The 27,561-nt window shown below is 42.6% G+C and overlaps 1 protein-coding gene across 2 annotated transcripts in view; it reads left to right on the top strand.

Annotated features, from left to right (window-relative positions):
• The window catches only part of LOC142399497 (disks large-associated protein 1-like), a 205,885-nt gene that overhangs the window by 85,077 nt on the left and 93,247 nt on the right, over positions 1 to 27,561 (top strand). The window contains exons 2-3 of one of the 2 annotated variants that reach the window (XM_075484215.1): positions 10,263 to 11,622; positions 24,952 to 25,166. In XM_075484215.1, the coding sequence (XP_075340330.1) occupies positions 10,375 to 11,622; positions 24,952 to 25,166 (1,463 nt within the window). In that variant the 5' untranslated portion in view covers positions 10,263 to 10,374. The remainder of the gene's footprint in view (positions 1 to 10,262; positions 11,623 to 24,951; positions 25,167 to 27,561) is intronic. The other variant, XM_075484216.1, reaches the window with a different exon arrangement.

The following is a 27,561-nucleotide window of genomic DNA, read 5'->3' on the forward strand; positions in this document are numbered from 1 at the left end:
ATTAAACTATTAACTAAACTATGATGTTAAACTATCATTACAGACTGTGAGATTACAGAAGTGAGATTGTTCTAAATTAGTGAAATACCATTTTCTTTCGAGCTTTCACTATATGCAATGGCGAGGTACTGTTGATCAATTGTTTGGTGTCGTCTCGGTCTCATGATGTCAAAATGTGAACAGCATGATGAGGAGGACTGTTTAAATACTAATTCTTTTTTTTCTACTTTTTATTTATTCATTTACATGAACAAAGAACATGAGAATATCGTGGGTGTTACAGTTAAAGACAAAATATTATTTTACACATACAGTACATCACGATATGCCATACTTTTCAAGGTGCATACACAATCCATTTTTCCCAGCGTTCTTTACATTTCTCCAACTGAAGTCTTAAAATAAAGGTAAGTCTCTCCATACAGTCAATTTCTTTAATGATCCCATACCACTGGTCCAATGTTGGAGGGTCTAATTGCAACCATTTTCTGGTTATAGCTTTCCTCCTACTTGCCAAGAATATCTTCAAAAGGTATTGACAAGTTCTATGCGTTTTTGTGACCACAACTCTGCCCAAACTTCAAAAACTGCTTGATGAAGAATGCGATGGACAACTCAAGTCTTCCTGTTCTTTGATTGTATTTTCTTGAAGATGGTTTTGGAATAGGCTTTGGATTAGGGCGTGGAATATGTTGATAACCTTCAAGATAACGGAAAAGATATTGGTCTCAAATAAGTTTCAATACACATTTTCCAACAAAGTTTCATGAAGAATAAATTTTACCGTTACTTAATTATCAAAATAAATATAGTCATTCAAATTAACCTAGGATCCCAAACCAGTTAATGATTAAAGTAACAGTATATAAACTTAAAGTTTCAACAAAGTACATAAGCTTATATTAGCATAATCAAAATGATCTAACTTAAACTGAATTTTGTTTACTCATTCACCTAAACAGTCATGGAGAAGCATGACCTCAACACATCATCCCCATTCAAACTTTTTCTTTCCTAACAGTTGCGTCTTCTGACTGATCAGGAGCTGTGGTCATACTTTGTTTGTTTACAATGGCAGGAGCGAGGGCTAACTGAGCAACATTTCACACTGCATGAAAAGAGGGATTTGTGGATGTATGTGGCCCCTTACATGTCCGCATATGTTAAGCCCCTGCATTTGCGGTGGTAAAAGTGAAAACTTGGCCCAAGTTGTCGCAAATTGACCTGGCAACTGCTCCCCCATGCCCCCCTCCCCTCCCCTACTTAGGAGAGCCTTTAATATGTAAATGCCAGTGATCAGGTCAGGAGCTGCCACAGTCATTTTCAAGTGGGGTGGGGTGAGGTGAGGTGGGGGGTGGGCAGGCCTGTTTCTACACGTTCACCATCACCTCCAACTCCAGCCAAGTTTGTTGCTGTGTTGTCTTGAAAAAGAAGAGGTGCACGCTGTCTGCTGGTGACAGGTGATGCATATCTGTTTTTTTTTCTCCCAAACACCTCTTTTGTAACCGCTTTTTGTGGGCAAAATTCAAGGATTCAAAGGTTTATTGTCATATGTGCAGTTAGAAACGTGTTTCCCTGAACAATGAAATTCTTTTCTTTGTTGCCCGCACTGGATGTCCAAATGTATAATAATAAAGATAAGATAAAGATAAAATAAGCATGCAACAGCAATATTCTAAAAGATTTCTTAAATAAAATAGAAATATAGAAATAAAAATATAGAAATCTGGCCTGTATACATAATGTGCAGTAGTGCGCTCAGTGTTTTATTGTGTATGGCTTAATTCGGTGTCACAATGGTCACAATATCGCCGAGGTCTTTTCTTTGTCCTTGCAGAGTCCATTTTTGAGTCAAAACAGTGTAAATTGCCAGCTGTGGTCAGACAACATTAAATAGCAAAAGGACGGGAGGTTGTCTCGCGAGTATTCCGTGTAATGACGTTTACGCATATGATTGGTGGAGCTTAACGGCTCGCATAAGCTCTCGTTCAATCACGTATGAGAAACATTGTGTCGTGCAGTGTAAACAAAAAGTTTAAGGAGCAGATCTGGCGGCAGAAAGGCAGACAGAAATCGCTGAGGTCCCGTACTGTGAAAACTGGCCTGGTTTGCGGAATACAATGGCTGGAAGACGACTTGCTTTCAACTCCCCAGCAACTCTCTGCGGGTCTACAGGTTTGTGTGTTTTTTTTCTACTTGCACATGACCATTTGATTGTTTAATTTTAGTCTTGTTGACACTGTACAGCACTTGGGACAGATCTCGCTGATTTTAAATGTGCTGTATATTAAACTTACTTACTCACTTGCTTACAGGCAGATAAAATGAAAGTCCTGTTGAATGCTATGACCGGGATGTCACGTATGGTGGCCAGCACTGTGGATACGGTCGTGGAGAGGGTTCTGGAGGGAATCGACCAGAGATTCGCTAGGTTGGAGGCAAGATGGCCGTCGAGAACGGACTGAAGTTACATTCCAGAGAAGTTGAAGAGCGCACCCCCAAGAGAAGGCGGATACAGAATCCGAAAACCGCGGTAAGAGTAGGTTATTGACTGTGGCTTTAGGCTAAACTCAACTTAATTGTGTCCATCACGTGAAAACCAGTGTGAGTTGCTTTATTTAAAAAAATGAATTTCGTGTTTTCAATTTATAGGAAGCAGTTCGCCGCCTGCATAACTCACCGTGGCATTATACTCCAGGTCAAGGGTAAGAATAAGTGAATGTTCTCCCAATATCTAGTTGAGTTGGACCCGATGTTACGTTAGGTCAATGCAGTTTTTTTTTATTAACCATAGGCCTGTTGTTTTTACAGGCTACTGTCACCTCACAATATGGATGTAACGAGTCGCTTGAAGGAGGCGGTGTCAAACAGTCCGAACTTCAGAGAGGCAGACGGGGACACTATCGAGGGTGAGCGGCGCTGACTTTTACCACGGCTGGCACTGATACTTTTAAGCACTGGTCATTTTATTCATTCCTCTTGTTTGTTTTAGCTGCGTGACGGACCTGTGTGCTGTGCTACAGGCGCGTCTTGAAGCCAACCCGAAATACTCACAGTCTCACCACAGAAGAGTGAAAGGGAGTAAGAACATATACGCTGTCAATATGACTTTCGTTACTTTATAAGTTGTCAATATGCTGTGCATGGATAGACTATGTTTTGATTATTTATTGGTTATTCCAACAGCTCCCAGAAGCCAGCTTCTGATCCAGGATGAGGACGTCTGACAACTCCCGCAGACCCTGCAGGGACCGGAGTAATGCGAAGAATGCGGATTCCAAACGGCGGCGTTTAGGCTTATTGTGTATATTGTAGGCTACAGCAGTGTGTGTGTATATAGTTTTCAATTCTTTATTATCAATATGGTTCTTATTACAATGAAAGCTATGTACATTGTGTGGTGTGGCAATAAAAGCGCTTTAAAAAAAAAAGTTTCCTTTTTCATTTCCTCAATAGATTCACGTCATTCATGCCTGCATTAGCCTAGTCATAGTGCAGCTTATAAGAATGACGTGAATATATGAAGTACACAAACATCCCAGGAATATTAGTAATCATAATCACAATTATTAATCATAATTGCTGAGTGATATGCCCATATAAAGTATGCATATATTAACCTTATTGGCCAATGGGCGGTCAGCTTTACAGGAGCTTTTTTATGTAATCACGTGCCTTTTTCATCCAATACCAGCGAGGCCAGTGAGAGGTCCAGGCACTCTCACAGCGGGGTGCTAATCGCTGGGCCATTAGCACCCCGCTGTGAGAGCCCGCCGCGAGTCGGGTTCGTTTCCGACGATTTTCTCGCTCAACAAACTTAAAGTTTGTCTGCCTGCAAGCGCCCAGGTGCGTCCGAAAATTAGGCAAATTCGCGGATGTTCACTGCCGTCCACAGTGACACAAATCCCTCTTTTCGTGCAGTGTCATCCCATGCTCTTTCAGTGGGTGCGCAGGTGAATATGATCCCGCTAAGAGCACTTACTGAAAGATTGGGTTCCACCACCTCCTTTTGTGTGTGGTTGCCCTCTGCAGGTTTGGAGTGCATCAGAGTGCCTTGTTAAGGCCCATTTATGCCCTACGGTAAATACGGAAACGGACGCTTTCACCCGGTTCCGGGGGTCGTTTCATCCGTCAGTTTGTCCGTAGGTCAAGAGTTTAGCAATCCAGTGAGCTCCGTGCAAAACGGCGCAATACCAGAGGAATTCGTGGGGGCAGTAGAGAGTCAGGAGCGTGTTGGCTCCGGAGGTTATGGAGGAAGAAGAAGAACGAAGAGTAGGAGATTAAAAAATTTTAAGATTTAAAAATGCCAGGTAATGGAGGAGAGGATTTGTGAGATGGTCAGGGGGTATATACATTTGTATGACTGCAACTTCCTCAATTGACGCCATGTTTCTCAAACCCGCGGCCGACAATGACTCAATATATACCGCCCTCTAGAGGATTTCTTACGGACGTGCGCAATACGGACGGAGGCATAAACAGAAGCTCCGGGAGCAACGTATGGACCGGACAGACGAATTTCGTTCCGTAGGGCATAAATGGGCCTTAAATGTGCTCTTGTGAACGTGCTCTTGTGAATGAATTGGGAATTGGGATTTGACACAACACCTCCCACTTGACCTCCTGGTTCTTCAACCAAAGGAGGTCACACCAGTTGCGTAATGTATTGGGTTCAGTTGTTCCATTTTCAATCTTGTCAATGTTGACATCACCCGACTCTGGCAAGCCTGAACTGACCTCTCAGGGTATTTTGGTCAGCCAGCCAAAGAACATCTCCAATGGCCATGTTCCTGTGTGCTGTGTGCCACTTGGTCCTGACAAACAGGTTTGGTCCTGCTAAATGGCTCCATAATTCCAGTTCTTCCGAGCAGAAGTAAATTCGGGCTGACGTATTCTACACAGTCCTCCCGTCTCTGAGTCCTGGCATCAATAGGTCTTTCATTGGCGAGGTTGGAAGCCATATAAAGGAAGGCTTGAAACTCACCCCATATGAAGACTCCATTACCTCCCAGATTGTGAAAAAAGCCTGCTTCACAGTGCGGTCAGCAGCTTCAACAGCTCTGTTCCTATGAGGTGAGTCTGCTGGATGGATTTTCCAGCTCCATTCTGTGCCGAGTTTGGAGGCTTAATTTTCAATCTTTGACTTTTCCAGTTGGTCCAGAAACATGTAGAGCTCTTTGAGGGCAGGTCTGGCTCCAACAAAATTCTTTCCAGGATCCGACCACAGTTTCCTTGGTGGCCCTCTCAGTGCTGTGAATCGTTGGTAGGCCAACAGGAAGCCTTCAGCTGACTGGTCACTTACGACTTCTGTGTGCACAGCTCTGTATGCCATGCAGCAGAAGACAATTCCCCACACTTTGAGCTTCACCTCCTTTCTCACCTCATCCTTCACTTCGTAAGGTCCAAATAAGTCCACTGTTGTGTACTCGAATGGATTGGCTGGTGTTATTCGCTCAGATGGAAGGTCGCTCATGATCTGCTGGCATCTTCTGGCCTTGGCTTTTTTGCATGTCACACAGTTGTCAACAATCTTTTGGGCTAGTTTCCGGCCACTTACCACCCGTTCTTTCCCTTCTCATCCAGAGAAGTGTACCTGCAATTTCTTCATGATTTGGATTGTGGGCTTCTTAAGCTAGAAGGGTTGATATCCATGATATGCAAAGCAAGATTGGTACTGCAGTCTTCATTAAAGATTTGAAACCTCCCTCCACAAAGTAAAAGTTCTGTGTTTTCATTTCTGACCACAGCAAGTCCGTTGAGTGTGGTGTTTGGAACGGTCACCTCCGCAAGGAAGAGATCCCTGAGCACATCCCTGAAGGTAAGTGCAGCTTTTTTGGCTCTGGACCTGATCTTTTGGGCTGAAAAAATTCCCACCCCCTTTGGCTTACATGTGGCTGAGGATCTGTCCAGCATTTTTCTCCATTTTGTGGCAGCTCTCCACACCCAGGGAATGACTCTAATCAGCTTGGTTAAACTGCTGAACTTGCAGACGTCAAGGATTTTTCTCACCAAGATCAAGCAGGTGGTCTCTGGACCTGGGCTTAGTGTTCTTTTTCACTAAGGCTACTTTGCAGGTCCTTACTTTGGTCAGTCTTGCCTGGAGCAGAGATTGGAACCATTTTCACCTGTGCTCAGGTCAGTGTTGCTGTGAAACATTTCCTTTGGAGCTTGTTTATACTTTCTTTGGCATACGCAGCGATATCTTTGGCTGACTTTGTCGGCCACTCTTCCACAGGTCATTTCAGAAAGTTTGGTCCATTTTGCCGCACAGAGTCCTCTTTGAGGTCTTCTGGGGTTGCTCCTCTTGTTATGAGGTCAACAATGTTCTGTTCACCTGGAATCCATCTCCAGTCTTCACCAGATGTGGACTTCTGGATTTTTCCAACTCTGTTTGCAAAAAAGGTCTGGTACCCATAGCTGTATCTTTGGATTGCTCCCAGCACGGTTTGACTGTCCAGCAGATGGAGCCAACGTTCAACTTGCATTCGACTGTGCTTTTCAATGTATCTGAGTCTTGCAGCAAAGACAGCACCACAGACCTCAGCTTTCACTGGTTCTCCCTTTTGGTCAAGTGGTGTGAGTTTTGCTTTGGACTCGACAAGCCAGGACCAGGATGCCTTTTTCAGTTTCCCATCTGAAGTGTGCAATAGCTCCATTGCCCTGGTCACTTCCATCAGAGAATGTTATTTCCCAGGGTCCTCCAATCCTTTTGACTGGTGTGAGGCTACTGTGGAAGGTTATTTGGTTAAGGCTTGTGTATTCCTAAAACAGGTGGATGGCTTCTTCTCTCAGTCTTTCAGACAGAGGTTTGTCCCATGCATCTCGGGTCAGAGTTTGGCCTCCAGCTTCTTGAAAAGCTCTTCTGACAAGAATGTCCCCCTCCTGTTTGGCAGGTGTTGCGAAGCCTATTGGGTCATACAAGGTTGGTCGAGTTTGACAAGGGCTAAGCAGTTGTCTCCTTGTCAGTGATTTTGGAGTTTTTTTCTCTCACCTCTTCTCCAAGGAGATTTGAGTACCCTCAAATTTTGGGGGTACCTCTAAAGGCAATGACTGGAAGAGATAAAAAAAAACTTGGCAACACATTCATTTGAATTATTTCTATTCTATTACTCATATCTAGTGGGAGGAGGGTCCATCTAGAAATGTCAGATTTAATCTCTTTATTAATGAGGCCATAGTTGTTTTCAAAGAGTTTTGACATATCTTTTGTAATGTTTATTCCTAAATATTTTAATTCCCATGAGTCCCATTTAAAATCGTGTTTCCCTTTTGTATCTGGGTGGGGAGTATGAATAAATGTGAGTTAGTGTTTGCGTTTTTGGAATATTTAGCTTATATCCAGAATATGAATTATATTTATTTAGCAGGGACATCAATTTAGGGATGCTTGAGTCTGGGGTCATGATAAAAAGCAGAACATCATCTGCAAACAAACAAGTCTTATGTTCTTCTCCTCTAATTGTAAACCCCTTTATCTCAGAGTCCTCTCTAATTGCTTGAGCCAAGGGTTCAATTAATAATGTGAATAGGGTCGGACTCAGGGGACAGCCCTGGCGTGTCCCTCTTTCTAAAGAAATAGTTTGCGACAGGTGTCCATTAACCCCTATTTTGGCTATTAACGAGAAGTATAACGCTCGAATACATTTAATAAAACCATCTTTGAAGCCGAATCTTGCAAGTACCCTGTATGAATAGCCGCATTCGCACAGTAGGAACCTTTGGTAGTTCCTATAACCTTTTCAGTAACGGGGATGTTTTTTCCCGCATTCGCACATACAGGAACTCGGGACCATGGCCCTCAGTTCCTATAACCATTTTAGCTCCTTCTCCGAGGCTGGGTCTTTTCTGGGTTCTATAGGAACACATCTGACGGAGGTGTTTGGTGGTTGTTAGCTACGCCTCTTGTCATGTTGTCACGGCTGAAATATTTACTCATACAACACGGACACAACCTTGGCGTGTTTAATAAGTTAAACCTCCACGTGGTCTCCTTTGTCTGCGGCGCTCTGCTCTCCTTCCTTCATGAAACCAAGAAGTATGGCCTGCGCTCCATCCTGCGTCTCCTGACTCTCTCTGTGAGCTCTTCCAGCCTCCATGTTAGACGCCCGACATGATCGTCCATGATTAATATCACCATCATGCAGACCATGAACACGGTGGCCTCCCCGCTCGCCATATTAGCTTCTTTGTGGTGTTTTTTTCTTCTCTCCTTACTTTCGCGGGTTTTGTTTTGTTCTGTTTTGTTGTTGAATGTGGCGCTAAAGTGACACGTCACTGTCGCAGACGGTTGCGTCGCATCAGTCTCTATCAGGGTCCCGACTCATGTGCGAATGCAAACTGAAACAGTTCCCCTGGGGAAGGGCAGTTATCAGAACGGAATTCAAGGAGGACCGTTCTTAGAACTGGTCTATCCGAATGCGACTAATATTCCAAGCCCACTGAGTCAAATGCCTTTTCGGCGTCTAGGCTGATCAACACTGCACTGATATTTTCTGATGTAATATGACTCACCACTTGTTGTGTTGTGTTCTTAAATTGTCCTGTGTCTGTCTAACACAAACCCTATTTGATGTAAATCTACCAGCTCTGGAACAATAGATTCAAGTCAAATTTGATAGGATTGAAGCAAATAATTTGTAGTTTACATTCAAGACTGATATCCCGACAACACCATCTCCCACACCTTCCATCTTGACAGATTATCATCTATTGGCATTTCCGACACACCCCTGGACTGGTGTAAATCTTATCTCTCTGGCCACACTCAGTTCATACAGTTGAAAACCTTCACATCCCAACCATCTCCCCTCTCCTCTCCTCAAGGCTCTGTACTCGGCCCTATCCTGTTCATCATCTATCTCCTTCCCCTTGGTCAGATTTTCCGCAGATTCAACATCCACTTCCATTGTTACACAGACGACACCCAGCTCTACCTTTCTACCAAACCCACCTCCACTTTCCCGCCCTCCTCCCTCTGTGACTGCTTACAAGAAATCTAAACCTGGTTCTCTTCTAATTTTCTGAAAATCAAAAGTGATAAAACAGAGGTTCTCCTCATTGGTTCCAAATCCTCTCTTACTAACACTCCAAGTTTCAACGTCCCCGTCAATAACTCCTCTGTTTCCTCCTCCCTACAGGTTAATCTAGGTGTCGTCCTTGACAGTACTCTCTCATTTCATGCCCACATCATTAACATTACCTGGTCAGCCTATTACCATCTACGCAACATCAACCGTCTCCGTCCATCCCTTACTCCCAACTCCCTAAATCCCGCCTGGATTATTGTAACTCCCTGCTCTTTGGTCTCCCCTACAAGTCCATAAACTCCAATTAGTCCAGAACTCTGCCGCCGCATCATCACCAGGATTCCATCCATCAATCACATTACACCTGATCTCCAACAGCCTCACTGGCTTCTGTTCAATTTCGCCTGGTCTTTAAAATTCTGCTCCATACCTTCAAGGCCATCCATAACCTTTCTTCCCCATACCTCTCTGACCTCCTCCACATCAACACCCCTTCCCGGACACTTAGGTCAACCTCTTCTATCAGCCTCATTGTCCCTCCTGCCCGTTTGTCCACCATGGGGGCCAGAGCCTTCAGCCGCTCTGCCTCCCTTTCTCTGGAACTCACTCCCCCCCAGCATCAGGAACATAGACTCATTCTCCACTTTCAAATCCCATCTGAAAACCCACCTTTTTAAACAGGCCTACTCCTTCTAACTCTCTTTGCTCTTAGTAATTTTAATTATTTTTAATTATTCTTTGTTGTTGTTGCCGTTTTGTAAGATGAGCTTGAGTGCCCTGAAAGGCGCCTGTAAATAAAATGTATTATTATTATTTTGGTCTGTATGAGCTGCATTCCTTTTATCTTTTCCTTCTTTTGGGATGATAGAGATAACTGCTTCCTTCCATGATTTGGGGGCTTCCCCTGTTCTCAGTGTATGATTAAAACAGTTGAGCAACACAGATGTAATTTAAAGTTTAAATGTTTATCCTATTCGGATGGATGTCCGTCTGAACCCAGAGCCTTATTAGCTTTCAATCTTGAAATGGCTTTATACAGTTCTTCTGCTGTTTACTTCTGAGATTACTGCTAAAAAGGTTAAACGTTAAGTTGAACATCTAAAAATCCACAACACCAATAAAATGTATTCACAACAAGACATTTATGTCTCATTATTTTTGCTTAGCTCTTTATATTATGTTGGGCACGCCTTGCATTAACTGATGTTTTATTGTTCCTCCCCCTTTGTCTTCCAGAGTCTGCAGCTCCCCTCCCAGGGACAGTCTTCTGCAGCTTCTCTCTGATAACGGACCCTGGCATCTATCAGTCATTCATTCCTCTTCCCATTCATCCATCTTTTGCCTTGTCATGAAAGGCCTGTCAGGTAGTCGGAGTCACCATCATATGGTCTCCTATGAACCAATATATGATCCACTTGGTCACCATGTTGACCGCAAGCCATATTTGATCAGTCAGATGGACATGCCGATACCCATTGCCATGCCACATCCAGCTGAGTTGCCCTACTACAATGCTCAGCGTACCTTGTACCCCTCTGACAGCAACAGCATTGTCCCATATGGAACCTTCCCAAGGAGGTGCCACTCCACCTCCTCATCTCACCATCCTGAGGTAAAGGATGAGTGTATGGGCATGGTACCATATGTAGGAGGAGGAGGAAGAGGTGGAGGGGGCTATGGGGTTAAAACACAGACTCAGGTACCAGTAAACTTTGCAGACCCGTTTGAGCATCAGCCACCATTTTCCAGAGATGGCTATCATACATTGCAGTACAAGCGAGGAGTGCTGGCCCACAGTGGGGGGATGGGGACCAACGACAACAACGACAGCCCTGGGCGAATTCGCCACCTGGTCCACTCAGTCCAGAAACTATTCACAAAGTCACACTCACTGGAGGGGCCACACCATACACAGCCATCTAAAGGGGCCAATAATGGGAGCATTAATGGTGGTGGTGGTGGAGGTGGTGGTGGTTCAAGGGCCAGTCCAGAAGATGCAACTCCTCCAACGGGAGTGCGCCATCGGAAGCGCAGCAAGAGTCGTGAGCGCTGTCGATCAGCTGAGCCCAAGCACCGAAGCTACCACCACCACCACCACCCCCAGCTCCATGGCTCAGCATCTGCTCCAGGCTCTGGATATTGGAGCTCAGATGACAACCTGGAACGGGAGCTGTGTCTCTACCACCCTCATCACCACCAGCCTCCACCCTCTCCCTCCCCCTCCATATCCCCCTCGCCTATTGCCATGACAATGGGCCGGTTCCCTGACAGTAACCCTGACAAGTTCCCCCAGACTCCCCTCCCAAGTCTCCCCTCTTCACAATCCCAGCAATACTTCATGATGGACCCTTATGGCACACTCAATGAGCACACACACACCCATGCACGCCATGGCCACACTCATCACAATTCAGCACTCAAAGCCTCCCGGAGCAACAGCGATGTGAAATACTCAGCGTCATCGACATGTGTGCCAGTTAGTGGTAGCACCAATAACAGCGGTGGCGGTATCGGTGGAGGAAGTGGACCCTTGCTGCCACTTGGTCTTGTGGATGGGCCCGTCGTGAAGAAAGGGGCATGGTCATCAAGCCTAACGGTGAGCAGGGCCCAAGAGGTCTACACCAACAACACCAGCCACAACCAGCTACGAGCCAGCGCAGGATCCGGTAACCTAAACCTAGATAGAGCTCTAGTCAAATCTAAGGGCAGTCAGCAGCAGGAGCGCTCTTGCCATTTCTTGCAGGTAAATAATTCCTCCATGACTCCCATCCAAAACCAGACAGTTCACCCCTATCCCCTCTTTTGACTCCCTTTTTTCCACCACTTATTTTCTCACCAATGTTCCCTCCAACTCAGTGGTGTCCAGTCTTGCCAGACTTTAGATTGTTCAAACTTAGTTATAGTTAAAAAAATATATACTACTGTTACTTAGACATAATGTTCTATTTGATAATGGCCAATCAGTCAGATTTTCCCTGGCCCTTTCCCTTCACTGGAGTGAACAGCGGGACATTGTAAAGTTTTTGAGAGTCCAGCTACTTGTTTTATGACGTGCATTGTTTGTGTATAAAAACACTAAATTAGGTGTTAGTGTGGCATGATCTAAAGGTTTATGGTTATCCCAATACCAAAATAATTTCTGAGCACTGTAAGTAAACTCTTAATAAATGGTTTCGCATTAGCTGTAATTCAATTTGAATCATTACTCTTATGAAATAAATGATAAATGGGCTTGGTTAGTCAGGCACTTCATGACTGATCGTTCCTAATCAAAGGCAGGTGACCAAGAGCTTGATCGAAGACTGATCCGACTTCCGAAATAAACTGATTCAAATTATGAACTGGAGTCAGGTAGGAAAACAATTTCTGGCAGTCCAGATTTACAGATGTCTTCAGGAATTTAAGGATGCTGCACTCGTAGAAAAGGGTGATATCAATGCCTGAATTGAAAAATTGAGAGAACTACCACAGCTGTCATTCATAATTTAACGTTTTATATAATTTGCGATTAACCTTTGTAAAATGCCTCCTGCTGTCAAAAGCCCAGATCTTGTATCCCTGCCCACAAACATCTCTCTGTTTCATAACCTTTATTCCTGAGCTCTTGTTGAGTTCTTCAATTGATTGTTGGGGTGATCAAATTCATTGTTTTGGATAAAATTTGACAAATATATATTTTATCAGTTAACATTGTTTTTAGAAGAGGAAAGTGGGATTAAGTTTGGCTAATATTGTTGCTGTGCAGACTGTGGAAGTCTGAAGTTTTGAAACAGTTTTGGCATTGGGACTCATCTTAGTTACAGAGATAAGTTATGACCATAACTCCCATTAAGTTATGACGCAAACTAAAGGCAGAGATAACTAACCTAGTAGCATTTGGTCCTTTAGAGTGATGCTGAGCAGACAATGTACAACAGTTATCTGTAAATATTATCAATTATAATTACCTGACAGTGAGCTCAAGAAGTCATTTGTTAAAAGTATCTAGTAGTGGATCTTTTATTCCTACAACATGAATGTCCAGATATGGTTGGTAATTTAAGTTCCCGTGGAAGAAGTAAGTTGCTTCCTTTTTAATACTTCCTCATGGCTCTACCTTCACAAAAAGTTATCTTTATGAAATTTTGAACTTACTACAGAGGCTTATTTGACATTTTTACATGATGGCTATGCTGTGTCAAGTCTGTTTAACACTTCAATTGTTTTCTATTTTTTCTATTAAAAGGTGAATCTATATGAGGAAATAACAAATATTAGAGCAAAAGAAAAATAGTTGATTAAGTAACTAGAATGTATGTCAGATTTAGAAGTTTTGAACTGAAATAACTGATCAAGTTTAGAGGCTAGAAAATGTCACTTAGAAATATTGTATGACTATTATTTTGCTTCTGAAAACAGATTGGTACTTGGCCTTTAAAGTTTTGATCAGTGTTGTACATCTCATCAATATTTCTGCCAGACACTAAAAATATGCACTATTTCAATTTAGAATTTCAGTTGCGCTAAAAAAAACCATTTGAAAGTAACCGATCGATGAGGGGAGTTTTATCATCATGTCTTTCAGATAAGAATTTACCTGTAGGGCCCCTATTTTTTTCACGACAACTATAATTTTTTATTCTTATTTCTATGTTTCCACTATGTGTACATCAGATTTAGTTCTTTATGAATAGTTATTGGTTTTTTTTTTTCTAATAGTCACAGGCAGTGGTGTAAGAGGACAAATATTAGTCATACATCTTCAATAGAATTTTCTAAATTGGCAACAAGTTACAGGGAACTTCTGCCGTGTGTTTTGGATGTCTGTATCTCCAAAAATCTCTCTTTGAAATTAGACATTTGGATATTCATGGGACATTTTGCAATTAATCTACTACCTGGAAAGAAAAAAAGACAAACTAAATAAAAAACTGGAGGTGTGAACTGCTGGTTAAGCTGAGACCAAATGGTCACAAAGTCTTTTTCCAGGAATGGTGTCTGCTGATTTCCATGGCAGGGAAGTATCACCTGCTAAGGCTGTGGCCACTCTGCAGCTTGTAATATGAGGGGTTTCGCCATCATTTACCCAATTTACATACAACTTTGAGTCATTCTTAGAATGTTTAAAAAAATACAATAAAATGTTAACTTCTTCTAGATGAATATATTCTGGATATTAAGTTGGATCATAGAACATCAGTGTACCCTTGGGTGTTGATGAAAAGGAAGGATAACTTAATATCAGCTATGATAATAGTTGATCATCTTTTACACTGAGTGAGTAATCAATGTATCAACTGATTCCTTTAACACGAATAAGGCATTTGGAAAAAAAATAAGGGGAAAAAAATCAGTTAAAATGTATATATATTTGAATTCATTTTGGTAGATGAGACCCAACCAACAAAGTGAAAACCATTTGACAGAAGTAAGCAATGCATTTACTTTAACAACCTGTATCATACTGAAATGTTAGCAGAAAATCAGGACAACCTTTACTTCATTCGACTTTTGGTTTTTAACTTTTAAAAAGACATAGGACCAGATATCATTAGAATTGATTACTCCAGCACGACATGGCAAAAACAAGTTGTTGGACTTTTGTTTGTATTAAACTGGATTTTCCCATTGATGTAAGTATTCATACCCCTCAGATAGTACATGGCTATAGCAAATTTGACTGCAACAACAGTTAGTCATCCTATGAATTATTGTATAAAACTAGATCAGGTGCCCTTTGCTAAACTTCCAACTGTCCAGCAATCATTTTCAATTTAGTGACAAATAGCTTCTTTCTGGCCATTCTACCATGAAGGCTGGATTGGTACTGCAAAGGTACTCTGGATCTCCTTCATTATGACAATTGGATTCTATGGCCAAGGCATTTAATACCAAATACTCAGTTCCAAACTAGTTTAATTTGAAAATGATGGAGACTATCATGAACTTGGGTACATCTGTACCCTGACACTTTCCACTCCTTTGGGTCTACAGACCGTTCTTTAGAAACCATGACTTGTATTCACTCGGACATACTTAATCAGTTGTGAGACTTTTCATAGACAAGTGTGTGCTGTTGACTATGGCTAATGAATTTAAGATGTAGGATAACTCGAGCCAAGGTGTAGAAGCATCTGATAGAAGCAGGATGCACCAGAGCTCAGTCGGGAATATCTTAACAAGGGGTTATGTAGAGTATTGTGTGTAAACTGATTACAAAATAATAATAGATAAACTGAACCTTGTTTAAGATCAGTCTGAAACAAAAAAGATGGAAAATTTTAGGGCTTTGAAACTTTTCTGTATGGACCATGAAGAGTACATACTATTTTAAAACATCTTCATGGGGCATCCATGGGTCATCTGGTTGAGTGATTGATTCGTCCACATGTTGAAGTGTCCTTGGGTAAGACACTGAATACTACATTTCCCCAGATAAATTCATTGGTGTGTGAATGTAGAGAAAAAAAACGCTCCATGTGTGACAAGCACTACATTCAATTCAATTTAGTTTTATTTATATAGCGCCAAATCACTCAATTTCAACTCCACTCAACATTATTTATAAAGCCCTTTAAAACAGCCGTGGCTGAAACAAAGTGCTGTACAGGAGTAACAACACGAAATACAAGGCATAAAACATAAGAACAATGTAAAAACAATAATAATATTAAAACAATAAAAACAATAAAACAATAACAGAAACAGAGTCTCATGCTGGGTTAAAAGCCAGGGAATAAAAATGGGTTTTAAAAATGGGCAGTGAAGGGGCCTGTCTGATGTGAAATGGGAGGTCGTTCCACAGTTTAGGACCGGCAGCAGAAAAAGCTCTGTCTCCTCTGAGCTTCCGTTTGGCCCTCGGTACCTCCAGGAGCAGCTGATCAGCTGACCTGAGGCACCGGGCAGGAGCATAAGGATGGAGCAGCTCAGAGAGGTAAGGCAGGGCGAGTCCATTTAAAGATATAAGAACAAATAAAAGAATCTTAAAATGGACTCTAAAATGCACAGGCAGCCAGTGGAGGAAGGCTCAAATGGGAGTAATGTGCTCCCTCTTAGGTGTTCCAGTTAGGAGGCGAGCGGCAGCAAATCCCAATAAATGTCATCTCAAGGCACTTCAATTATAAGGTCCAATTCAAGCCAATTAGAGTGCAATTCAGTGGAATCATAATCTAATTAAATCCAGTTAATTCAATTTAAAATTAGTCCAATTCGTTCATACAGAACCAATTCAAAAACAATTTCCTCGCTAAGGAAACTATGAGGGTCTGTGTGAATGGATGAAAGAGAAACACATGTAAAGTAGCTCTTTGAACCTTGAGAAAGTTAAAAAGGCACTATTAAAGTGTTATTTATTTTGTGACAAATTGTCCACAGATCTGGAGGGTACATTGGTACATTGCTCCCCAGCACAAATCTATTATTGCTCTGACCCCCTGCTTTTCCTCCAGTCACCCACCTCACCCCCAGGCTTCTTATCCACCCAGCACCCTGCCACCCACCAACCCACCTCCTTTACTTCCTTAGTTTGGATAGCCTCCTCTTCTTTCTCCTTTTCCTCCTCTTTCCTCCTTTTGAGTTGAAGAGAGAAGTAAGTGCAGAGTCAGTAGCAGCCTTACTTTCTATGCTAGGTAAAAAACATGCTTTCCTATTTACAGACCTCATTTTTGATTTAGTAGTCTCCCTTCCTGTCTCTCTACCAGTTACATTGTCTTTCTCACTGTTTTGTCTTGATGGTTTGTTGTTGTGCTGAGCTGTGTTGTTTAAAGTGTTATGTTAAGCTGAACTTTTGTTCAAATCCAATAACTTCTCAAAAAACTGTTTACTCTTTACATAGAGCCCATTGTCAGGCTTCATATTTTATAAGTGGTGCCAAGTTTCTATCTTTTAGTATTTAGGAGTACTTTAGTGCTTTATAAGGACAAAATTGCATGAAACTCTGCAGTTGTCAACTCAGTTTTTACCTTTCAGCCACATTTGCTTGTAACCATGTGACATTTTAAATAGTTCTTGCAGTTTCAAATGATATGACCACATCCACAAAATTATGTTATTAGTAGAAATTTGGCATTAAAATTGCAGGCAAAAGAAAGCTTAACTCCTTCATATGGGCCATGTGTATGAGGAAAAACACCACACTGTCATACCTTCACAATCAACTGTGCTTTTTGCAATGATAAACAACAGAGTGTAGTTTGTACTGTGGGATTAATGTTTGTGAATGTGTGTGTGTGTTAGTTTAGTATTTTATGGTGCAAGCTGAAAGCAGTTGCTAACCTACAGTAGCATGTGGTCCTGCAGAGTGATGCTGAGCACACAATGTACAACAGCCAAATGTACTATATTACTCTTTTGATATTGGCATAATTGGCTCGTAGTGATATTCGTGGTTTTGGTATCCAACATAGTTCTGGCTCAGTTAGACATGTTTCATGTGTTAGGACTACAGAAAAAACTAACACATATGGACTGGTAATTAAGTGCTATGCATCAGAAAATAACACAGTTGACTTATAAAGCTTCCAAAAGTTTCCTGGCATTAGGGCGCCAGGGATGGATGAGATTCAGCTCAAGAATGTTGAAGGCTCTTTACATTGTGGGTCTGTCTTGGCTGGCATGTCTCTTCAATGTCGGATAGAGGTCTGGGACTACGTCCTTGGAGTGGCTGACTGGGGTGGTAGACCACCCACTGTAGAGGAGCAGTGTAAATTTCATCTAGGTCAGTGGACCAGATCTTTACCCTCGCTGAGTTACTCAGGGGTCCGACCTGTCTACATGTGTTTTTGTGGATTTGCAGAACACTTACAACTGTGTCCCCAAAGAAAAGCTGTGAATGGTGCTGGAGGAGTACGAGGTACCGCAGTCGCTATGCAGGTTATTTGGTTTCTGTGTTGCCACCGGGCAACTGGGCTTCTCACCGATCCTCTTTGTGATTTTCATGGACAGGATCTCAAGGCATAGTAAGCAAGAGGAAGTTGTCTGGTTTGAAAACCCGTGATAGCATTTTTGCAGATGATATTACTGTTTGCTTTTCAAAGCCATGACCTTTTGTAACCTTTAACTATGCTAAAAACCCAATCAGAGTGATCTTTTTCACGGACAGAGCCAACACAGACGGTGTCCAACAGTCAAGAAGATGCAGAGCACACCAGTTAGGGTCTATTGGGAGGGAATAATTATATAGAGAAAACACTTGCACTTAGACTCTCAAATGAATTAATTGAATTAGTCTGATCTGTTAAAGAGAGAGAGTGAGAGAGTATGTGTCATCAGTTTCCCAAAAGAGGTAAAAAAAAACTTCCCACTGACATTTTGGAGACCGTGTGGAGTTCACAAAAAGTCATTTATATGGTCAATTTGTCTTCCATTCTGAAAAAAGAAACTGCTCTCGAGTCTGGTGTTATGGAAACAGACACTTCTGTATTACTTTCCAGATGGCAGCAAAGTGAACAGGCTGTGGCTAGGTTTTATCTTTTCGATGTCTTTTTGTTGTTTGCGTCCTTTAGCTCTGTATTGATGTTTGGTAGATGGATACAGATTAGTATCCTCAGTTCTGTGCTGGACTGCTTTCTTTACCCCAATCCTACAGGATTTCTGGTCATTACCACCTCCTCTTACCACATGCTTTTTTCCCTTCACCTGAAAGCATTCTGGCTCTTCACACCATATGATGTGATGTTTTACACCATTTTTCCAACTTTAATGTGTTTAAAATATTCACAGCTGAGAATTGTTAATTCAATTGTCTTCTTAAATTCATTTGTTTGTCTCATCAGTGAATTTAAGGTTGGAAAACTACCAAAGTCAGGGCCTGCAGTTTATTTTCCTGCTGGCCTCCTGGCCTCAGTTAGCATGTTAAAAGTTAAAGGTCACCCCAAGGTCAGAAACCTTGCCGGCAGAGCTCTTGATGATCGCTCTGCCGGCTGATTTCAGGGCAACCATCCCGCGGTGTGTCCGCTCTCCGCCAGGTGGATTCCCCCTGAGCGTCCACACCGCAGGGAGCTGAACACGGCGGGATGGCTCCGGCTGATTTCACCAGAGAGGAGGCAGGCGGACAGGGAGACACAGACACAAGACCGCGGGATGGCTCCGGCTGATTTCACCAGAGAGGAGGCAGGCGGACAGGGAGACACAGACACAAGACCGCGGGTCTCTCTGCTTCCTCTGTCCCCGGTGGTGTGAGCTGCTGGTGCTGAGGGCAACACACGCACTTCGTACATCTACTCGCAATAAAAACTGCACTGAACCCAACGTTTTATATTTCCAAGCGACGTCCCGCGGCACACATCGAAATTTGCCGTGAAGAAGCTGTCCAGGTCTGGCAAACTGCTGGCTTCGCTACGAGAACTACTGGTGATTGTTCCAGCAGCTGGCACTCGTGACGTCACGCACCTGTCGTTCCAGTTTGCCAAATTCGAGTCAAATGTGGTGATAGTTTATTGGGCCTAATCAGGACTATCCAGGGGCCTAAAATTATTTTAAAATCATAAAAAAATTCCATGGTATATAAGGAATCGATCTGCTATTTCAGTTTTGTGCAAAAAATCACCTTTCTGTAGGCCTTTAAAGGTCACCCCAAGGTCAGAAACCCAAGAGCTACATCTCAGACTCTGCAGGCCTCAGTTACCATGTTAAAGGTTAAAGGTCACCCCAAGGTCAGAAAACCAAGAGCTCCATCTCAGACTCTGCAGGCCTCAGTTACCATGTTAAAGGTTAAAGGTCACCCCAAGGTCAGAAACACAAGAGCTACATCTCAGACTCTGCAGGCCTCAGTCAGCATGTTAAAGGTTAAAGGTCACCCCAATGTCAGAAACCCAAGAGCTACATCTCAGACTCTGCAGGCCTCAGTTAGCATGTTAAAGGTTAAAGGTCACCCCAAGGTCAGAAACCCAAGAGCTACATCTCAGACTCTACAGGCCTCAGTCAGCATGTTAAAGGTTAAAGGTCACCCCAAGGTCAGAAACCCAAGAGCTACATCTCAGACTCTACAGGCCTCAGCATGTTAAAGGTCACCCCAAGGTCAGAAACACAAGAGCTACATCTCAGACTCTGCAGGCCTCAGTCAGCATGTTAAAGGTTAAAGGTCACCCCAAGGTCAGAAACCCAAGAGCTACATCTCAGACTCTGCAGGCCTCAGTTACCATGTTAAAGGTTAAAGGTCACCCCAAGGTCAGAAACACAAGAGCTACATCTCAGACTCTGCAGGCCTCAGTCAGCATGTTAAAGGTTAAAGGTCACCCCAAGGTCAGAAACACAAGAGCTACATCTCAGACTCTGCAGGCCTCAGTCAGCATGTTAAAGGTTAAAGGTCACCCCAAGGTCAGAAACCCAAGAGCTACATCTCAGACTCTACAGGCCTCAGCATGTTAAAGGTCACCCCAATGTCAGAAACCCAAGAGCTACATCTCAGACTCTGCAGGCCTCAGTTAGCATGTTAAAGGTTAAAGGTCACCCCAAGGTCAGAAACCCAAGAGCTACATCTCAGACTCTACAGGCCTCAGTCAGCATGTTAAAGGTTAAAGGTCACCCCAAGGTCAGAAACCCAGGAGCTACATCTCAGACTCTACAGGCCTCAGCATGTTAAAGGTCACCCCAAGGTCAGAAACACAAGAGCTACATCTCAGACTCTGCGGGCCTCAGTTAGCATGTTAAAGGTTAAAGGTCACCCCAATGTCAGAAACCCAAGAGCTACATCTCAGACTCTGCAGGCCTCAGTTAGCATGTTAAAGGTTAAAGGTCACCCCAAGGTCAGAAACCCAAGAGCTACATCTCAGACTCTGCAGGCCTCAGTCAGCATGTTAAAGGTTAAAGGTCACCCCAAGGTCAGAAACCCAAGAGCTACATCTCAGACTCTACAGGCCTCAGCATGTTAAAGGTCACCCCAAGGTCAGAAACACAAGAGCTACATCTCAGACTCTGCAGGCCTCAGTCAGCATGTTAAAGGTTAAAGGTCACCCCAATGTCAGAAACCCAAGAGCTACATCTCAGACTCTGCAGGCCTCAGTTAGCATGTTAAAGGTTAAAGGTCACCCCAAGGTCAGAAACCCAAGAGCTACATCTCAGACTCTACAGGCCTCAGTCAGCATGTTAAAGGTTAAAGGTCACCCCAAGGTCAGAAACCCAAGAGCTACATCTCAGACTCTACAGGCCTCAGCATGTTAAAGGTCACCCCAAGGTCAGAAACACAAGAGCTACATCTCAGACTCTGCAGGCCTCAGTCAGCATGTTAAAGGTTAAAGGTCACCCCAAGGTCAGAAACCCAAGAGCTACATCTCAGACTCTGCAGGCCTCAGTTACCATGTTAAAGGTTAAAGGTCACCCCAAGGTCAGAAACCCAGGAGCTACATCTCAGACTCTGCAGGCCTCAGTCAGCATGTTAAAGGTTAAAGGTCACCCCAAGGTCAGAAACCCAAGAGCTACATCTCAGACTCTGCAGGCCTCAGTTACCATGTTAAAGGTTAAAGGTCACCCCAAGGTCAGAAACCCAGGAGCTACATCTCAGACTCTGCAGGCCTCAGTCAGCATGTTAAAGGTTAAAGGTCACCCCAAGGTCAGAAACCCAAGAGCTACATCTCAGACTCTGCAGGCCTCAGTTAGCATGTTAAAGGTTAAAGGTCACCCCAAGGTCAGAAACCCAAGAGCTACATCTCAGACTCTGCAGGCCTCAGTTAGCATGTTAAAAGTTAAAGGTCACCCCAAGGTCAGAAACCCAAGAGCTACATCTCAGACTCTGCAGGCCTCAGTTAGCATGTTACAGGTTAAAGGTCACCCCAAGGTCAGAAACCCAAGAGCTACATCTCAGACTCTACAGGCCTCAGTCAGCATGTTAAAGGTTAAAGGTCACCCCAAGGTCAGAAACCCAAGAGCTACATCTCAGACTCTGCAGGCCTCAGTTAGCATGTTAAAGGTTAAAGGTCACCCCAAGGTCAGAAACCCAAGAGCTACATCTCAGACTCTACAGGCCTCAGTCAGCATGTTAAAGGTTAAAGGTCACCCCAATGTCAGAAACCCAAGAGCTCCATCTCAGACTCTGCAGGCCTCAGTTAGCATGCTACAGGTTAAAGGTCACCCCAAGGTGAGAAACCCAAGAGCTACATCTCAGACTCTGCAGGCCTCAGTTAGCATGTTAAAGGTTAAAGGTCACCCCAAGGTCAGAAACCCAAGAGCTCCATCTCAGACTCTGCAGGCCTCAGTCAGCATGTTAAAGGTTAAAGGTCATGACAGCACAGTTAGAAACAGACTGAACAGGTATGGCTGCATCTGAACAAACCACAAGACTTCTGGAACAATGTCCTTTGGACAGAGCAGACCAAAGTGGATATGTTTGCTCATAATGCACAGCAGCACGTTTGGAGGAAACCAAACAAAGCATATCAGCACAAACACCTCATACCAACTATGAATGCATTGATCTGACATAATTCTTATACAGCAACAGAACTATGGTTTTCCATCCATCCATCCATTTGCTATGGACCCTTAATCCAATTTAGGGTCGCGGGGGGGCTGAAGCCTATCCCAGCAGTAGAACTATGCTTTTATAAACACTTAAAAGTTGTGGAGTCAGTCTCTTTAGTTGTTCCCATTAGTCTGTGACATGAGAAAATCATGAGCTGTGACAAAATCTTTCTCCCTTCTCTTTAACACGTCATCTGGTAGAGATGCCCTGACAGTCGCCTACAGCCTTCACTCAGTTAAGTGCATCAGAGGGGATGTAGAAGTGAATATGCATAATACCAAAAATTAAGTTGGGAAACTTTTTGTACCTGCTGTACAGCGCTGATGAATTATGACCAAGGGAAGGCTATTGCCTTAGTCACATTAAGGCAACTACTGGTCCATTTCCGTGGCAGTAATGGTGCAGGTCATGTTGGACCCATCCACAATGACAGCAGAGGAGATTTCAACACTGCGACTTCCTGAAGGAAGTTCAGTTTAGCCTCGATGAGGTGCACTTTCTCGAGGTATCCTCAGATTAGTCATGTTTATTGTCTTACCAGCATTACAGCAAACATGGGCAACAATAATGTCAGTCTCAGCTGTTGTGTGGTAGAACCTAAGTTTTGAAAATTTAGGTCCCTATATTATTATCATGAGTCGGCTCTATGTGCTAAGAGCACTACCTCACATTGAGTTTGTAGGCTGTGAGAGAGGTTGCAGCCAATAGGGAAATTCCTCATTTGAATGACTAAATGTTTCATGTGGTCACACAGTCACCAACCTTTCACACATGGTATAGCCTTTTTCCTTACTGGTCCAGCAAAGCATGACAGATTTTTCTTCTTTGTCACACACTAAGGTTTTGTTGCTTCAGTACGACTTGGTCTGATATGACCATTACAGTGGCTCATGTTAAACTTAAGATAAATATAGATCCTGACTCACATTAGTGAGTCACATAGCTGACTTAAAGGCTCATTTTCCATTTGTTCCACTGTCCTGCTACATTATAGTTTTTACGCCATTATTTAGATTTGTTGCTTTGAGAAAGATCTATTGAACTATCTTTCTTAAGTTTTACTGATGTAAGGCAGCAAAAAACTAAAAGAAAGATTGTGTTTGAAGTGCCCTGAGATGACTTTTGTTCTGGCACTCTAAATAAAACTGAATTGAATTTTCTGTTGTACTTGAATGAGTGACATCACAGGTGATTTTTCTGATTCATGTTAAAACAGCACAATAGGCAGGTCTTACTATCTATTTATCCATCCATCCATTCGTTTTCCGTACTGGCTTGATCCTGTTCAGGGTGGTGGGACTGGAGTGTATCCCAGCTGGCATCAGATGAGAGGCAGGGTACAACCTGGATAGATCAGGGCTAATCATTATTATATTGTTATTATCATTATTATTATAATAAGCTGAAAATGAATCCAAAATGAAAAGGATAAATGGGATATTTGATGTATATACTCTATACTCTTTCCCCTGTGCTTTAAATTCTCAGTCTGCACATGATTATCTTCAGCATCTCAGCTGCATGGCTTCTCACTGCACCGTTACCTGTTATTTCTAATGCTGCTGCCTTAAGCCATCAAAACAGTGTTGCCAAGGAAACCGTCTACATTCTGTCGTGTAAGATCCACAGTAGATACTTGTGACATATGACAGACATGAAGTTTCTGTGTATGTGACACGAACACGGTCATATTTTCTTCTAACGTGGATGGAAATGCATCAAATGGCCAACAAACAGAAGGGGAAATAATGAGCTGAAATCTGTAGACAGTAGCTGTGCTTGGTTTTTCAGGAGCTGCAGCGGATGTGAAGCCAGTGCGTGGGTGAGAGGCGCTGCTGATGATACTGCAGCTGGTCCTTTCCCCGCATTCTCTTTTTATAGACAAACTGCTCATTTGTGTCTCTTTGACATCACACATATACAAAGGAAAGGAGAGAGACATTTCGCTCGGCAGATCGCGTCAGCGTCTTTTTCTCACTGATTCTTAAAGAATTAGGCTAGTGTTGCATTTCTCATGCTGTTTGTCTCTTTGTTGTTATTAACAGGTTCATTTAAATGCTTGTGACATGCAATATGAAGCATAAATACAGGCAGACTTATTTATATTATTACACACTCTGCAGTGCTCTGTTGTGGACCTATCTCTGTTTCTGTGAACTAAAGTTACACTTGCAAAACAGATGCTTGAACTAGCCAGAGAGAAATTTCTAAGTGGCCTCTAAACATACTGTTCCGCGCTAATTAGCCAGCAGTCTGACTGCAGTGTGGCAGCTGTGTATGGACATGTGTGTGAGCCATATCTTGGTGTAGTTAGATAGCACACCGTGTTCTGTGTTGTGTTTATTGTTGTACTGCATGCCAGCTCTATTTTTCATGGTTTCCTCTAATCATGAGGGCAGTTTGGTTGGTCAGCTTGGTGACGGGGACTCAGAGAGCACTGAGGTCGATCAGCCTGACAGCGTTTCTCTTTCGTCTCCACCTGGTCATCAGGTACCTCAAGATGAGTGGAGCGGTTTCTCTCCTCTGGGGAAGGAGGATGATATTCCCTGTCGGAGGATGAGGAGTGGCAGCTATGTCAAGGCCATGGCTGAAGACGACAGCGGAGACTCTGACGGGAGTCCCAAGCCCTCGCCAAAGGTCCAAGCCCGCCGGGCCAGCTACCTGAAAGCCACGCAGCCGTCACTGACTGAGATGACCACTTTACAGTAAGATTTGATTCTATCCTGATGTTCACCATCAATGACTTGTTTTTCACTATTATTAAGGTATTATTTTTTTCTTCAAGTGTTTCTATATGATTTTACAGTCAACTCCAACCAATTAGATTTTCTGTATAGTAAGAGCAGCTTTATATTAAACACTCAGATTCAGCAGTGAACTCAGCTATTAGCACTGAATAATAAAACTACAACAGCTAATGGTGTGGTTCAAAGTGGAGCTCTGGGAGGCGTTGCATTGATCACATTATAATCATTTTTGGGTTTTTATTATATTTAGAGAGCAGAAGTTCCTGTTTTCATATTTATCTAACACCATGTGCTTTAACATGCATATGTATACCTTTACCTTATTTGTTATGCACAGATGTTTGAACATTCAAATGAGTGTGTGGCCCTCTTGCCTCTGCTGCTGGGCTGCAGTTCTCCTTCCTCAAACATTGTGAAACTACTTGCAATGAGCCAATAACAGATCCCTTTTTTATGCATGGGAAATCAACACACACATCAACATATATATATATATATATATATATTAAAAAAAACATGCATATATATGTTGATGTGTGTGTGTGTGTGTGTGTGTGTGTGTGTGTGTGTGTGTGTGTGTGTGTGTGTGTGTGTGTGTGTGTGTGTGTGAAAAAATAAATAAATAAAAAAAATACATTATACTTATCATGGACACAATGCAGACAAAATTATTTATAAGCGTATATATAAATGACCTGGAGTCCACATAACGAAGGGTATGTAAAAGTTTCTGTAATAGAAAAGGCAAAATGGAAAATATTCAGTTGAGGAGAGATATTATGAATGGGGTAAAAATGATATCAGAAGACATCATGAAACCCACTTGACTTCTTTGTCTACATCAATAATTTAAGTTATACAAGGAGCAAACAAGGAGTTTTCTAAGAAAATAACTGACTTGCATAGTGATAAAGTGTAGTGATATAAACATCATGTGTATTTCAAATGTTTTCAAACTTTTTTCAAAACGTTTAAAAAACTTAAAATCTCTAAATTTCCCATGCATAAAAAAGTGATCTGTTATTGGCTCATTGCAAGTGGTTTCACAATGTTTGAGGAAGGAGAACTGCAGCCCAGCAGCTTATGCAGTATATATATATATATATATATATATATATATATACTGCATAAGCTGCTGGGTAAGTTTCTGATTATACACAGTGGTGTACAATCAGAAACCTTCAACTCCCCATAGGTTTTAAGGATTTTGAGAATTAAAGTTTTTTCAAAGAGCATGATTCTGCTTTGGATTACTTCTTTATGAACTGAGTGATAAATAAACTCAACACAGAAAAGGTATGACGTCGTATTTTTGTGTAACAGTATATTTTGTTAACATAGCCATGTCCCAATCACTCAACCCTATAAGCTTTCTGACAGTTTTTATGGTCTTAAGTGAAGTTGAAACATAATTAGGCCTTTGGAAACTCTATAATGATCCTTCATTTGCTTTAGCTGTGATGCATAAATAAAACCCCATCCAGGAAGGTATCCAATGTGAGTTGAAATCATGGGAAAGACAAAGGAGCTTCCACAAAAGCTGAGAGAGGAGATTATTTCATCACACCTGAAAGGCTTTGGGTAGAAGAAGATTTCCAAAAAAATGAACATCCCAGGAGACAGCATTGGGAGCATTATTAGGAAGTGTTAAACTTATGGAACAGCTGCAAACTTTCTTGCCCATGGAATAATGCTCAAAATTTCATCAAGGGCCCTTCGCTTCTTAGTTAGGAAAACTGAAAGAAACTCCTGTGTTACTGCAAGACACCTAGAGGATGACCTGACGGAGGCTGGTACAAGTGCTTCAGTGACAACTGTAAGACATGCACCGAATAAAGAAGGACTTGAAGATAGACTCCACTCTTGGCCAAAAGGAACATTAAAAGTCAACTAGAATATGCCAGGAGGAATTTGGAGAAGTTTTGGAAGACAGTTCTATGGACTGATGAAACCAAACTAGAACTGTTTGGACATATGGACCAGCAGTATGTCTGGCGTGGGAAATGCCAGGTTTATGACCAGAAGAATACCATCCCCAAAGTCAAGCATGAACGTGGGTCATTGGAGGTTGACAATCCAGTCTACATGGGTTTTGTGGACTTAGAGAAGGCTTATGACCATGTCCCCCAAAGGATTCTGTGGGGGGTTCTATGGGAGTATGAGGTCCCAGTTGCTTTTGCAGGCTATTCGGTCCCTGTGTAACCAAAGCAAGAGCTGTTCACATTCTTGGCACAAAGTCAAGCTTGTTTATGGTGTGTGTTGAACTATGCAAAAGCTGGCCCTTGTCACCAAACCTTTTTGTGATTTTCATGGACAGGATTTAAGGCATAGTTTTGGAAAGGAGGGTGTCTGT

Source organism: Odontesthes bonariensis, chromosome 14 (assembly GCF_027942865.1).
Source record: "Odontesthes bonariensis isolate fOdoBon6 chromosome 14, fOdoBon6.hap1, whole genome shotgun sequence".
Lineage (NCBI taxonomy): Eukaryota > Metazoa > Chordata > Actinopteri > Atheriniformes > Atherinopsidae > Odontesthes > Odontesthes bonariensis.